The following is a 16,598-nucleotide window of genomic DNA, read 5'->3' as shown; positions in this document are numbered from 1 at the left end:
TGCTCACAGATGTGTGCCTCGGCTACTGTTTAAGGTCAAGTTCATTCATCCATCCATTAGCTATACCTGTAACCATTTCCAGCCGACACTTGTAGCAAGAGGACACCTTGGGCACCTAGCCGGTCAATCACAGAGCTGACACCAGATGCAAACAAACAAACTCACTTACATTGACCCATCAGGGAAAATTAGAGTCAGCGGTTAGCTGCAAACTTCTACTTCACCAGCGGGGACACACTGACTCCACAGACGGACCAATAACTGATGGGTAAACCACTGTTAATATAGTAAAATTTTGGAAGAAGGCTTAGTACCTGTAGAGTAAGGCGTTTAACAGCATCCCAGACATGCGCAATGAGCTCCTTCATTCTCTCCTCTGAAGATGTCTGCGACTCTCCTGCTGTGGTGTCAGGCATCACCTTCATTGGTATGGACAGTGGACGGGATTCTGGAAGAGAAAGAAAGTGATAAAAACACAGGTTCATACACTGTTTTTAAAGGTCTTCTCATAAACAATCAATCTTTATTTTACTCTTTTCTTAATCCGCTGTTTTTGTCATTTGTTGTACAGTATCATGTTATATGGCGTTTAACTGACACTTCAATGAGGTGATGTAATGTTGGCAGGTGTCTTGCATCTAACAGTAGGAGAGGGAACCATAAGATCACAGACCTAGACATGACATGTCCTAGTATGCCGGCTGCAGTCCAGACGAAAGCTGAATGTCAAAGCTGACAGACCTAGCAACAGCCACACACACATGCATCACAAAGAAACAACCACCATATGAACCTGAGAGTCAAAATACTGTTTGAGATAAATGTATTGTGAGAGAAAACAGATGGACTGGTAAATGAGAAAACTGGGTGCAAATAAGAGGTGCAGATGTGACATAAACAGACTCATCTGGACATAAGACACATTCTACCAGTTTAGCCCAAGGCCAGTGAATGTTAAAGCCATCACGGCGTCAGAGGTGAGGGAAGGGAGGTCTCTCTGAAGACACATTAAGACATATTCCATGATTTAAAAGTCTGCCTTGCTCAGCAGCTCTATCCCAGAGTTGTCATGAAACAGTGGTGATGTCACAGCACCACCATTAGCTTCTCAGATACCACAGTCACAAACACCACTACAACAGCAAAATGGGTTGACATGGCAACAAGAGTGTGTTGCCAAGGACTTTGACTACAAGGACGGTTAGTTACCCTGGTTTGTGGTTAATGTGGCAACCAGCCTTAAACCCTTGGGTCAAAGCATGTGTGTGTGTGTGTGTGTGTGTTTATATGGCTAAGTGACTAATACTCACAGGTGCATATACGTATGGGTTTGTACGTGCAGAAAAGGAGACTGAAGGCCGAGATCATCATGTCTGAATTCTCTTTCAGTACTTTCTCACACTCTGTATCCAGGTGCCTGTGGCACTCAGGGACTATAAAATATACCATATTTGTCACAATGCCTACAAATCAGTGCATCATTACATAGTATGCTCAAAACTTCAACCCTGAGGTACATTTTGTACATCTGACAACAAATATTTTCCATCTAACTTCTCCCACAGTCTTTTGTGAGGTTTGTACAAAACTATTTTGTTCATACACTTATATCCACAAAGTCACAGATGGCAACAATTGGCTTTGACGGGAAAGATTTTGTTTCATGGACTGTCTTTCATTGAGTAATGTGTGGAGAGTTGTCAATAGTGTTTTTCTGTCGAAGGTTGAGTATTTGTTAGATTATTCCTGCAGTTTCCTGTCCAGCTCTGTAGGAGATCTACACAGATATGACAGAGCTCTGTCATTGCTGCTCTCTCATGTTGCCCAGCTCCAAGGCACATTTAAAGCAGAGACCTTGCATTGCTAGAGTTTGCAAGATTCTTGGCTGTGTGGGTGCATTTGAAAATTACAACTGATTACAAATGATTCAGTCTGAGTTTAAATGACAGTTGGAATCATGGAAGCTAATGTGAGTATCTGTACAACATACACAGCATACAAGTATTCTGACTTGTACACTTAAGTGCTGCTGTGTATGTATTTCAAAGTGCTGCGGTGTCAGGTAGCAGCACATACATCCTCATTGCTTTAATGCTGCTTGTATCTAGAATCTGAATGTGATAAGTTGAACTGACCGGCCATAATTCAGAAAGGTACACACTTCTATAAAGGGGGCCCCGCACTGAATTCACACCTGCATGTCAGCAAAAAAAAAAAAAAAAAACAAGCCTTGAAGTTCAAGCAACACTGAGTAAACCTTTGCAATAAAATTGTGATAAAAATAGCAAGAGAATATAACCTCCATAGCTTTGAGCATTCCCAGGAGCACAGGGGTGCATATAATGGTGAAATGGAAGAAGTATGGAACCACCAGGAAGCTTTCTAGAGTTGACCGTATGGCCAATCTGAGTGCAAGTGAGGCCCTGGTGACCAAAAATGTTGTAATCAAAGAAAGACTGCAGAGGGCTTTTGAAAGCTTGCTGTCTATGTCTTATGTCTTGTGTTTGTGAAGAGGTTCTTTTATGATTATTTAAAAACAAGTTTTTATTAAGTCATTATTGGTTAATGAATGCAAACTGTAAAAATGTCAATTTATCAATTAACCTTAATTCTTCAACACAATAAGATGAGCAAGAAGTGACGGAGTCCAAAGCCATCGCAAATGATTCACACCCATGCATGTAATTTCATTATGCACAACATTAATATGGACATACACATGTCAGCACAGTCCCTGAAATTGAACAATGGAGAAGAGAAACCCATACATTCTTAGGATGCTGACCTTCTACTGACTATTCACATGAACTTCATTCTACCTTCAAAATATATTCTTAGGTATTGTTCAAGAGAAACCTCTTGAGATTGTTATTACCTTCTCGAGATTATTACTTTATGGCCAGGCCTCAAAGGTGGTACTGGGGGTAGGCCAGAGTGTGAATATCATTCCCCAGAGAAGGTCTGCTAGGCCACTCAAAAAGTACGCTTAAGTACAGAATAGGCAGTAACAATTCAAGAGCAGGCAGTGTGCAGCTCTTGGTTTGATTTTAAATACCATTCCAGGATTCTGTTTGTTAATCCTGGGGTCATTATTTGGAATGAAACTGCCATATCTGATTATAGTGACTTGGCGCCCGCCATTTCTGCAGGGAGTGGGTTGAGAGAAAGACAGGAAGGCAGGGACACAGAATGAGAAAGACAGAGAGAACACAAACTGTTTAAATTCAAATGAAAGAGAAGTATGTCAAGAGCGCCCAAAGCCCTTAAACCTACCCAGGCCTAACAAGTCCTGAGAGTCCTTTTAAAGTGGGGTTATTCCCCCAGACTCGTGCCATCTCAGCCATGTCCTCATTTTCACCCTCCATGAGGCCATAAGGCTAATATCGTATTGGCCAAACTCTGACCATACACTCCTCCCTTCTCTTTTCCTTTTCTGTTTTGTTCTCACTCTCCAGAACCACTCCCTCTGTATTTCTCCCTTACTGTGCAGCTGGTATGTGAAGCTGCAAGTATAGAACAAAAGAGTTCTAATGGTGGATATTTATCCTCTTCAACAGCTCCATGACATCTCCCAGCAAGTGAGAGGCCAAAGTCAAGTGAACAGAAAAGTATAGTGACCGGCCACTATCAATGTTGACTTTAAGGTGAGAAACAATCAGTGTTACCTTAATGTATTATGTACAACACAATAGCACCATCACTGCATTATAATGTCGCTGTAAAATATGTGAGAGGGTGTGTTTTGAATGTAAATCACAGATAATATGAATGTGAAACTGACAACTGAAGAAGTGCATGAACACGCACAAAAGCACAGTTATACAACACTAAAATCATGTTTCCACAAGAGATTTTAATCTGATATGCTTTTTGTCAAATCTTGTGAATCTCACTTTACAGTCAATTCTGTGTATACATTCAAAAAGGTGTTCTTACACAACCCAGGCTCTAGGAAACAAAGACAGAACCACACGTCACTATTCCAGCAAATCAGTAACAATCTGGCATTCAAGCACGTTCATTAGACAAAAGAAAAAAGAGTAAAGGGGAAACTAACTGCAGCAGGAGTGAGAGGTAGTAAACACAGCACATCCAAATGAACAGTGCCAGTTTAAAGATAACCAGGGGATGGAAACGAGTCAGAGTCAGTTTATTTGCCACTTGTGGAAGAAAACCACATTGGCAAGCGGTTGTAAGATCTCACCATAAAAAAAAATCATATGAGACATGCAGATGCTCCTGTCTTTTGCTGCCAGAACATACAGAGTTTTGAATGGTATGAGTGATCGAGACTGCTGATGAAAGACTGATGGCAACACTACTGTGAATGTAAACTCTACTAGCCACAGGTGATGCACCTCAACAGAAACACTGACAAGGCTTTCCAACAGTGGAAGGTTAGGAATTCAGCCCCTTACTTATCCAATTGGACTGTCCCAAACCCTTAATGTCAGACACATATAGAGGGATGATAAAAAGACACATATGTCCAACTAAATCTTTACAAAAGTGATGGGTTTTTTTGGCAGTGCACAGGTCCAACAATGTGGCCACCTACCAGATTTGTTCTGTCAATCCAACTTTGTGGATGTATAAGGTGCTTTATTACTGCTTTACCAGTGGGAAATGTTATAATTCACAAATTCAATTAGTCGATAATATATTTTGCACATAAACATTTACTTCCTGTATATGGTATTGGCGTGACACTAGGACCAGGATGTGTGTGACATGTGTGACGCTACATCCCTGAAGTTGTAACATGCCTGCTGTGGAGGTGGAACTGTGTCAACTCTGCATCAGCTCTTTTTACATAGGATTCGCTTTTGAAAACAGCCATATTAAGGTTGTAAATAAACACCTAACAAAACGAGACTCTATGGTCCTGCAAATATTTGACAATAAAAGCTTTAAAAGCAATAAAAGCTCTGTTTACTGTACACAGCAAGCAGAGGAACAAAGGCAAAACTACCTCTCTCTAGACGACCAGCGTACTTCAGATGTGCATCTTATGCAGGCAGCAGAAGTGCTGCTTACAAATCCAACGTGGCCCAGGCATGAGGGCAGTAAGTGATATCTGCTACCGCATTTCAGCTTTGCAGCTGAGACTGTAGAGACAGCTGTCTGACTGTTTACTCTATATAACAATACAACATGTTCGTGCAACGTTCAGCTACAGAGACCAAAAAAAAATCTGCTAGCACATTGAAATTATTTGTATTGATGCACAGTTCAAGATGCTATTCCATTATATTCTTGTTTTTCTGATGACATTTTACATTATGTTTGTTTTGCTTCAGCTATGAGACAGACTTCCATGCCGTGTAAGATGCTCTGGATCTGATCATGTTTCTTTCTGGTGAGCTAGTCCAAGTGTTTTTGTTGCCTTGGGAATAAGCATTCACGAACCTGGGGGGCAAAGATTCTGATACAGCAGTGAAGAGTTTTGCTTTTGTGTTCAACTATCTTCAGCCAGAATCCCTCACACCACTAAAAACAATGGTGAAATGCACGCATATATCCTTCCTGAGTGATTGAGCAACTCAACTAAACGAACAGCCTCACAGAGCAATGTTAGGGCATTTCCTCATACTGCCTGTTATTTTTCTGGTATATTCCCCCATTTCAAATGGTTTACAGTGAGTTGAAGTGTTGTATATTCTGTTACAGCTGTGTGCAGAGGCAGCAAAGAAGTCTTTAATAAACCTGCCTGCATATTTGTTTTTGGATGCAAGTAAGTGTTTATTTAAATATTTACGTGCCTCCATTTGTTCAGTGTTTTCAAAGCCGTCATGAAGATTGTGAGGCCAGGCTGACATGAACGGGTAAGACATCAGGATGAGGGGAGGGGAAATGTTTTATCTAACATATTTACTTCCATTTCTCAACACAGACTGCATCCATATACACTCTGCATGGTCTCTTTACGCTAGCTTTGCTTTCGGACATCATCCAATCTGTGCACAGACAGCCTCTAATGTCAAGACACACACTTGCAATTGCACTTGTTATCATTTTCTTTCATGACAATGTGGGCTATTATCTTTGTTATTAGAGGTTAACCACACTTCTGTCTATTCCATGCGAAATGATACTGAACCAAAAGCAAGGAAAGAGGAAGAGATGAGTAAAAGTTTCGAAAAAAGCAAAGCAGTAGAGAAGGGAAGTTCTGCCTACCAGACCATGACACAACACATCAAGAATGAAAACAAAAAGGCAAAAGAAAAGTCTTCTCTCAGTGACATAGAGACCCTTTGAAATGTCCCATGTGCAATCATCTCAAACCAGATTCCAGTCCCCGCCCGTTCCTGTCTCCTGAACTAAATCCCCTCGAGCCTGTGGACTAATCCACGCTACGTCTGATGAACTGCAGTTCGACCCCTCTCTCCACCACTCACTTTAACATTTAACATCCACAGCCAACATTCACAAGACTAAAGCTATTATCATTGAGGTTTGCATGGGCTCATCAGCGTGTAGAGTCCACTCTAATCTAACAAGAAGAGTCCCCTTTAGACTACAATCACTTTTCCAAGGGGGATGGCGGTGGTGTTGGGGTGGTGGGGTTGTATCTCATTATTCCTCCTTTCCTTGTTTTCCTTCCCTGTTCCAACCATCATTACCTTGATAAATTATTGACTTTACCAGAAAAATTAAACTATATAAATAACTCCACAATGAAAATATTATCCCCTCCTGAAAAGAGCACAGCAGCCAATACAAACCTGCCTGACTTCCATCAGGCTACTTGGGCTTGGGTTATGGTTATGTATGACTGTATAGTTCTGCCTGAAGTCCTCTCATCAGTTCTCTTTCTTTTATGTGTGTTTATAAGCATGTATATATTAGTTTCTCTCTACTGTTACTTTCTCCAAATATATTAATTTATGTCTTACCAGAATGTGGTGTATGCCACTCAACCATGAAACCTGGACTTTCTTTCCTGTATCCAGCGTCCCATTTGTTTCTGACGTACCACGGTTGAGATCACAGAAAACCCATTAGTTTGGAAAATGTATTTGCAGCACAGCCCTGACAACGACCAGATATTGCCTTGTAACTTTCAGATTAACACCATGAGCAACGCAAATTCCTCAATTTCTCCCTATCAGACACACTCAAAAATCATCCATATCACTAGCAGACAGGAACATGAAAAAGTTTCTCATTCCAACCTTCAAGAACAACTGCCAGATCAGAGGTTAGGTTTCTCAACATAAGAGGTATGTTCTCAGAGCGCCAACAGCTTATTTTAGAACTGAAAAGCAAAGCCAATGAGATCATTACTCTGGTAGATGTTAGAGAACAATGAGAAGCTCTGGACTTGGGAGGCTCTCAATCAGAAACATGGTGCTGCTGCCAACAGGAACATTCATTAGGGAGAAATAAAGAAAATACTTAGAGGCTACTTTTATGAGAACCAATTTGTGGTGTAATTGTGTGGGCAGACAGAAATGGACTTCAAACTGAGAAGAAATGACTTGTTTTCAAAGTCGTCAGTCCACAGCTTTCCCTGAACAGGATAATGACACAAAAACAACTGTTAACACTTCTGTGATGATGTCAGAAAGCAACATTCAAACCAAATCTATGATGTAAATTAAACGACAAGCTGTGTATTCACTTGTTAAAATGAAGTCAAAAACCTCAACATCAATCCATTATAATATTTAGTTAGACCATTATGACCAGTAACAAAAATCCCAATGGAATAACAAAAAATATTACCTATCCTAAAGACAAACCAGGATCATGTAGCTATGACGAGGGAGAATTTTGCAGAAACTGCACAGGACACATAGACAGGCCTATAGATAAGTATAGTGTAAAAGAACAACTCAAAAACAAGCATTAGTCCTTACTAGGAAGGCTTTGTGTCTGAAAAAAACAAAAAACAAAAAAAAAAACATTAGATATCTTAAATAGCTTTTATCATGTGCAGCATTCAAATATGAGGTCTCTGTCACCACCTGCAACTGGCATTGAATTGGTCCAATTCAGCCAAAGCTGGTTCTGAAAGTCTGTGGTGCCTTACAGTATTTTATGGACCCTGTTTATTTAACATGTGCAAAGACCAAAACGAGAGAAAAAAGAGACACAGTTTTATTGCCAAACAGAGTTGAGTGGATGTGGACCTTGAGAGTTAAGCTGGGCAGCCCCACCACCGCCACAGTATGATATCACCATGCCCTCAGAGCTTTCTGGGGAAATGATCTGCAGTGGACTGGTTCTGTGTGTCTCTGTACATTTGCCTACACATTAACAGGCACCTTCCAAAAGCCTACAGGAAAGTCCCCCTTGATTACTATGAAACTGTAGCTAGGCTGAATGTGGTAACAAAACAACATAACACTCTCTTTACATCATAAAAGTGCCAGGCATGCGTTCAAGTTGCCAATTGGAAGCAGGAACTTCTAGCGAGTGCAATTGTTCTGAGGAGGCTTTGAACTGCTAAAAACTCTGAAAATGATTTTCTTCGAGTGGATCATGATTTACTCTATTAATTCCCAAGGTGATTTCTGTGGGGAAATCAATAGCTCCAGTGGAAAACTTTGATAATCAATAGGCACTGAAAACTGACTGCTCTTGCCAGGTTATAATCAAGTGGAACATAACACCATTCCACATGAATATTCCATACATTCAACACATTAGGTCATTTAATCTCATAAGAGTATTTCAAACAACCATATGCTGGACATATGAGTTATTAACTTATATTTTCAAATTTACCACTTGAATGCATGGTTAGCTGAGACATTGTGGGCCTCAGTGTCTTTTAGTAGCAGGGGCCAACACAGTGAGTATCCTGGAGCACAAAATCTTAGTGTTGTAGACTCAGGACACCCTTTAGACAGCTTCACCTTTTTGCAAAACATTATGGCTTATTGATTCAACACAAGCTTAATAGCTGTATCAGATATCCTATGGTAAACATGTGGCCATTACAAATAGATATAAGAGATCCGATGCCTAGTGTTGACAAAAAAGCAAAAAAAAAGCAGGAGTCAACAAATTACAAACAATATGATACACTAAAAACGTTGGTTTTAAGAGCTGAGTGTGGACAACACGTTTTTTGTTTTTTTTAACAAAACAGCTTAACCAGAGAGAGAGCCAATCATCTCCATCCTGTTTAAACATCCCGCTTCTTATTCACAGTGTGCTTCACACATGGTAAAGTAATTAATAAATCATCTTTAGATAGCTTAATTCTATTCATAACATGTTAGGTGTCAGCAGCTCTTCTCGTGAAATGCCTGGGTGGAGGGGGGGACGATGAGGGAAAATCCACAGAATCCACACATATGTTATTCCCATGACCTTGAAGTATTTAGGAGCAGTGGTTAATCGTGGTTCTGTTTCACATTTTTAAAGAGTGTTCAGTTATGATGTCACCATAGAGGAATGTTTTTATTTGGGAGATTTTTCTTTTTACCTTAACTGCCTCTGTAAATAGTACTTAATCAGAATGAACAACTATTACTAAAAGGGGGGGTTAAATATCAGTTTTAATTCATCTTCACATCAAGTATCTGTTTGAACACCACAAAAAAACCTTGTAGAATATGAAGAATTAACTTCTCATCCATTACCCTCCCAATTAATCATAGGAACAATGAATTAGTAGGAATAATGAGGTGGAATAGGACTTGGATTTATGAATCTAAAACAGTGAATCAAGTATCAACACAATCCAACAATCCAAGACCTAAAAAAAGTTCCTATTTTTCTCAAATCTTTTTCTAAAATCTTCTTTGCATACAGAAAAACAAAATAGTTAACTGCAGGAAGGATACACTATTATGTCACATGGATGAGGTGAAACTGGAGATGATGAAAACAGTACCTGAGATGCCGTAATCTCCTCTGGTGTTTCGCTGTAGTTTATCAAGATCTTCTGACTGCAAGGCGGCTTATTGTTTCACAATGATTAAAACCACAAGGGTTAAATGCCTCTACCCTTTTCTTTTTCAGATTGCTCACGGAAACAATTTGTAACGTTTCATTACATCTACTCTTATAACACTGCAGTCATTTGCAGAGAAGATGCTATTCATTTATTTGGAAGCTCTCTGCCAGTGTGCCAGAGTGTTGGAGAAGAAACACTGAATTTCTTACAATATACACTTAGCATGTTGTTTTTACCTCAAAGAGAAATATTTGTGTAATAAAGAGTTTAGGTCTGATGATTCTTACTAACTAATACGTCCAAAAAATGAAATGCCATTTACAAATACGTCTAATTCTAAACACTCAAATGTCCCCATAACATTTTATGCCAGTACTGTGTTAATGTATTTAAATGTGTGTGACTGATTAATTCGATTATCCACCTTTGTTTTCACTCATGTGAGACAGAATGAAAAATATACAAACAGCATGGCTAAGAAAGAAAAGTCACAATACTCCAGTCAGCTGAGTGTTGCTGACAAGCTACAGCCTGATGTTGGAGCCAAGGCGACTGTTTACTGACAACCCGTAATGAGAGAATATACTGCTGAGATGTGAGTAAGCAAAGATGCTGCCGTATGGAAAAGCCATCAGCGCATATTGGATGAAAAATGAACAGTGGTAAAACTAGGAGGAAAAAGCAGTGTGACAATTTAACTATGAGCTTTTAAAGAAGGCAAGGAAAGAACTTTTTTAGACTCTGAAATGTCAAAGGAGCATTTTTCCTATCAAAACATTTGACATGGGGGAACGTCATACATGTAATGTTATTTACAGCTACAGGATAGCGTCATCCAAAACAGGGAATTATCGCTCCTGTTGGGAGCACATTTCCCAGGAACTTGAAAAGGAAGAAAAAGGACCACCACTTGCCTATTTCCCCTGACACGTCACTGCAACGTTTTGGCAGAAATTGTTTCAACCGTTATAGTGTTTGGAGAACCTGGAACCTAAACACTGAGAGGATCAAACAAAAGGCTGGCCAGGCCTTTAAACATATTTATTTATTCATTTTTCAAACTTTGTGACTAGTTCAGTTAAATAAAGCAAGCCAATACGATCTAGTGGATCACATTAATTAAATATCTATAAAGCTGCATAACAATGTGGGCTATTAAGTTTATAAATAACCACATGAGTATTAAATGAAAACCATTTGCACAGTGAGTACGGCTCTGCATTGTGTCATGGACAGCTCCTTAACAATGATGTCTCCTGCTATCCTCCCAGGTAGGAGTCTACAAATACACATGTACTGCACTGTGCCTAAGGATTACTATGGTTACCAGATTTCTCACACTGATGAAATACCAACCCAATGAATTTTTTACACCACATTTGTATACTTTATCAGTTGTATGAAATATAAAATGCAGAGCATTAACCTGCCCTGTAACACTAACAAGATTACTGATGCTGCTGGTATGCTTCGCTGTGTGTTCCTGACACTAAAGAAAGCCCTCACATCCTTCATAAGTTTTGAAACAACATCCATCATGCTCTCTGCTCTCCTCTCCACTGTTTCTCTAATTTGTCAATCTCCGTCCAAAGAGTTCAGACTTTCCTACTAAGAGACCACATCGATTTGGAAAACGCTGGAAAGAATCTAAGTAAGTAATGCCACATGACCACATGAGTGACCATCTGTGGCATGTAGTATGTACATGTATAATCTTACCGGCTTGTATGAGCATGTTCGTTAATATGTAATGCATAATAATATGGTATATTCTTTAGAATTGTTCATGTGTGTGTCTATGACTGAAGTTTATTCTGAGCAGAGGGGCTTCCAGAAAGTGGAAATCTGGCCCTGAGAAAAGCTCCACACAGCACGGCCAAGTAGCTTGCTGATTCTGGGCATCCATAGCCCACACAGCATCAGAGGAGGAAAACCAGAGGAGGACGTGCTTATATATGTGGTGTCCAACCTGCCGTTATGTTATGTAACAACATAGTAACATTGCATAGAAACAATTACAGTTGTTCCGCTACTGGAAAAACCATATGTTTGAAAAGATAAACATATTGATGTTTACATAAAAACACAGACGCTATTTTACTTCAACTGGGGCCAATCCTATTCCTGTTATATGTGTGTGTAAACCTCTGTAATTGTATGATGTGCAATGTCACAGTGATTATCTATGGCATAGCTGGGGCTTGGGAAACCTACCTGTGACTGTCTTGCTTTTGACCGGGCTGCTGGCATAGTCTGAGGCTTGATTGGAGGGCTGTTTGGCCAAAGGTGTGCTCCCTACTGACATCTCATCCTCTCTCCTCTTGGCCATTGAAGCTGGACCTGGATGATTCTGTAATGACATCACAGAATCACTGAGGACCTATGAAGCCATATGGGTATGAGTAAGAAATTTGTGAACACTGTTTAAGATCTGAGTTGATCAGGAAACACAAGGCAGTATATAAGTATAATGCAGAGCAAGACAGACAGACAGAAAGGCAGAGGGGCAGAGGGAGAGAGAGAGAATAAGAAAAATGCAGTGGAACACAACTGAGATATCCAAGACCAACAGGGACTAGTGACAGCTCCCTGTTTTTTTGAGCAGTCTCCCATGCTCCTGGCAGGCAAAACACACACACGCATGTATGCACACACACACACACACACACACACCACACAGAGGTGGCTGACAGACAGAATACTGAGGATTGGTTTGAAATAAGGAAACCCCCATTAGCATCAGCCAGCAGCACCACTTGGCTATGGTGCAGCTGCACAAAGTTGCAGGCCAGCATGTAGTTCACACACACGGGCACACACACACACGTAGATGCAGTTGTTTTTCGGTGACTGGGTCAGAGCCCAAATACTGGTTGTGGTAAGATCAAAAATGAGCCCCTTAATTAAATTAGTATTTGAAATTACTGACTTAAGGACTCATTTATGGAGTATAAATGTTACCACCAAATGAGTATACATTTACAAATTACATTTTGGTTATTCATTTGGCAATGCTTTGTGGTAAATATTTGGTTTATCATCTTAAAATACTCAATGCTGAAAGGTGACCTACACACACCCAGAGACCATCACTGGATGGTAATATAATCTGAACTAACTCCTAACTCAAAAAACGGTCCTATTTCCTGGTGTTTTAATTCTGTCCATTACCTCACAGTCGTTTGCGCCTCAACTTTTCATTGAAGTTTTTACTTCTCATCAACTTTACTTTTCTCTATCTTTGTGCTGTCATCTTGTTATCTCGAAATGCTTGTACTCCCTTTATCCCTCCCTCTGAATGCCCGTTTCTTTGTCCCTTTTTCTTCATTCTCATTATTTCCTGCAATCCTGACCCTAACCAGTCAGTGTCCTCTCCTCTGTCCTTCACAGGCTGTTAAATGGCCTTCAGCTGGAAATCGTGTTTAAGCCAGGCCTTGAGAAGGCCTTGACAGGCAGCTGTGGTATATGGCCTTACAGAAACAAACCAATGAACACAGGCGCACACACACACACATGTTTGCTGCAGCATGTCCACACACGCACACATACACCAGCCAATTCTGTGTCGTTCACACTGGCTGTTGTCCAACCCCCAACATGTGTTTAACCCCGTACAGCAATAACCTCCAGACTGAGGAGTTGGTGCAATGAACTCCCTCTCTCTTTGTCTCTCACTCACACCCACACACATGCCAACTTCGAAATTGCAGGAGTGAAGAAACACAGCATCTTTTTGAGAGAGGAAAAAAAAAAACCAATATAAAAGTATTACAATATGATACTTAAAGTACTACATATATATATATATTTATGTGCCTTTATGGGGTGAACCTGTTCAATATCCAAAGCAATCAGACTGAGAATGTCTGCTGAGTGTATGTCTTATGCAGTCTGTGTGTGTGTGTAGTGTGGGCACAGAGCTTTGAATGTCCATAACCATCACCATGACCCCTGTCAAATAAATAGAGAGAGACTGGATGGAAGACAGGGGGCGAAGCACATGGAAAAAGGTAGCTGGGAAACAGCAGACGAGGCAAGGCAGAGGAGGGAGCCACAGTTACACACATTTAAATTAGGCAACTTAAGACCGAATGTAAGAGCAGAATATTCTGCAAGGACTTTGTCATTGCATGTTTAAATACCCACACAAAGGGCCAGGAAGAGAAGCTGAGATATCTTATTTAAAACACAAAATGATTACATACCTTTTGCCTACTGCCTCCTCTGTATGGTTGGTACAGCAGCCATGTGCAAAAGACTGGATCCATGTTGATGGCTATGCCTTGGATACTGACCAGCAGTACTGCACCTAGACATAGAGAAGAGGAGAAAGAGAGGAAAACAACAACAGACAGTCAATTGTGCAATTCTTTGAAAAAAACTAATAAGAGAGGATATACTGCACATCTGTCTTGCCTTTGAAAAAGTAAACATTACTGTTTGCAACCAATTGTTTGATCAACACAACTAATTGAATAGGACCCAGCTCAAAAGATGCACCAAATTACTGACTTAAGTGGAAACTACAAGTCATAAAGACAAAAAAATGTTTCCGATGCCCCTGCTGAAATTTATTTGCAAAGTATGAAGGGCATCTGCACGGAGTAATAACAACCAGTTAGAGAAAGTGACTTGGGGCAAATCTGGTGTCGGCTTCTTACACTCCTGTTTAGACAGTGTCCTAAAGACCTGCTGGTGGGTATCAAGCCTGCTTGTTGGAAAGCAGCAAGGAACACTGTTTGTTTCAATTGCTCTATTCAAAAGTGGTCTCATGCTAAGCCAAGAATAACATTTTCTTTTGATAAATTTCTGTGAAACTCTAGACTTTCTTTGGGTTTTGGTTTACTCTTAAATAATAATCTTTACCAACAATACGAGGGCCCTGAGGTAATGCATTAGGATCCTATCAATAATGATTCCCATGCCGGCAGGATTAGCATGGGGTCTTTGGCGTGCTGTGGAATGTCCCAGCATGACGATAGGAGGATGTTTCAGCTCTAGAAGGACTTTCAGCAGTTTAATGGAGCTTTGGACAAGAACCCTTTCTTCTGTTTCAGGCCCTGAGGCAAAGCTGAGCGTGTTTGAGTGCATGTATGTGTGCATTTCACCTATGACAAAGCCTGTTGCTTTGCCTAACATTTAAGTGTCTCTAAAGTGTGGACAAAGCACAATTATAAACCCAAAGCACACTCAAAGACACACATTTTTGTTACACAAGCTCTCCAGCTTGGCAGGAATTACTCACTCCTCAATTATTCCCGGTGAACAATGCAAATAAAACGACTCCAATTTGCTCCACTTTTACAGTGTTCAGTGATTTGTGGCCTGTGAGCTTGTGTGCATTTGCTGTAAATGTGTATGACTGAAAGCATGAACAATAACAAATATGTCTGTCAGTGCTGTCAAATATGTGTGCATATTAGGTAAAAGGTCTAAAGTGCATGTGCATCTATGCTACGGGGTGTGGTATTGGGAGCATGTATCAGTCCTATTGTCTGTGTGTCTGAGCCACAGACTGGACATTAAAAAAATTGACTGAGTCAGTGAAGTCCATTGAGTAAGTAAGAATATATGTTGGTATCATCCAATAGGAACCTTGTTGCAGGTGACGCCTCTGAACTCCCACTTACAAAACGTCAACATGGCTCCTGTCAAATCGCCAATCTGGCGAGTTCACATTCTGAGACATCACGACCAGTTACCACTTGGTCTGATCATTGGTCGGACCACCAGGTGCACTTAAATGGTTTATCAATGGAACATAATACTTTTTTTGAACAGCATTCCCTAGGAAAATTCACATTAGATCAAGTTAAAATGACGTGATCCACCAACATCCATTTATCTTTCTGCTTTCCTCTTCCTGTGTCTCTTCACCATTTCTCTCTTCATACACCCCGAGAAACAACCTCTCCCTAACAGCCTTTTACTTCCACCTCTCTCCCTTTCCTCCTGACAAGGAATCATAACCTCAGCCCTGTGGCTTGAACTCTTGTACCACAATGTGGCTGCTTAATAGGCTTTGGCTGTGGCTGTAGCATTGGGGCCCAACTTCAAGTGGTTTCATCATAGCCCAGAACAGCATGAGCCATATAGGACCCAAAACTCCTGGAATGGGCTGAGTAGTGAAGATGTAGTGAAGATGTATTCAATAAAACGACCCTAAATTGTGGGCTATGGGATGCACTGAGCATAACAAACCACATTCTGCAGAAATGAGTCATAGAGCAATAAATCGTATAGCTTAGTAGATGGATAGTTTATCTAACAGTTATCACGGGATAAATAAGGAAATAAAAAATATAAAATGCTTAATTGCAGACGATCTCAACCAGAGAAGCTGTGCTGTGGTTATTGCATAGGATTATTATAAGTTAAAGCCAACGCAGCTTTAAAGCACTGTACTGTTTACTGCCTATGTTGCCCTCAGCAAGAATGTGATTGTGGCCACTGAAAGAGACATAACAAACTTCACTTAACTTCATCTTATACCTTATGACATCACACAAAGATGTTGAAATAAAAAAGGCAAAGTAACAGCAACTAAATTGTTTTAAGCCTGATAAATGGGTTCTTAAATAACCAAGTAAGCTAAAGTAGCAGGAAGCATATCAGTAGTGTTTTCAGTGCCGTGTCAGCAGCTGTCCTCTTATTGTGGCTGTGTGTCACGTCTGTCTAGCTTCTC

At 40.3% G+C, this 16,598-nt stretch overlaps 1 protein-coding gene across 4 annotated transcripts in view; it reads right to left on the bottom strand.

Annotated features, from left to right (window-relative positions):
* LOC131471017 (intermembrane lipid transfer protein VPS13B-like) overlaps positions 1-16,598 on the bottom strand; it is a 309,917-nt gene that overhangs the window by 180,191 nt on the left and 113,128 nt on the right. For all 4 annotated transcript variants that reach the window (XM_058647216.1, XM_058647213.1, XM_058647215.1 and 1 more), the window contains exons 20-22: positions 14,119-14,222; positions 12,128-12,263; positions 315-448 (exon numbers count right to left, since the gene is read on the bottom strand). In XM_058647216.1, coding sequence (XP_058503199.1) covers positions 315-448; positions 12,128-12,263; positions 14,119-14,222 — 374 coding nt within the window. The remainder of the gene's footprint in view (positions 1-314; positions 449-12,127; positions 12,264-14,118; positions 14,223-16,598) is intronic.

Source organism: Solea solea, chromosome 13, assembly GCF_958295425.1.
Source record: "Solea solea chromosome 13, fSolSol10.1, whole genome shotgun sequence".
NCBI lineage: Eukaryota > Metazoa > Chordata > Actinopteri > Pleuronectiformes > Soleidae > Solea > Solea solea.
This window is presented reverse-complemented; position numbering and strand designations above follow the sequence as displayed.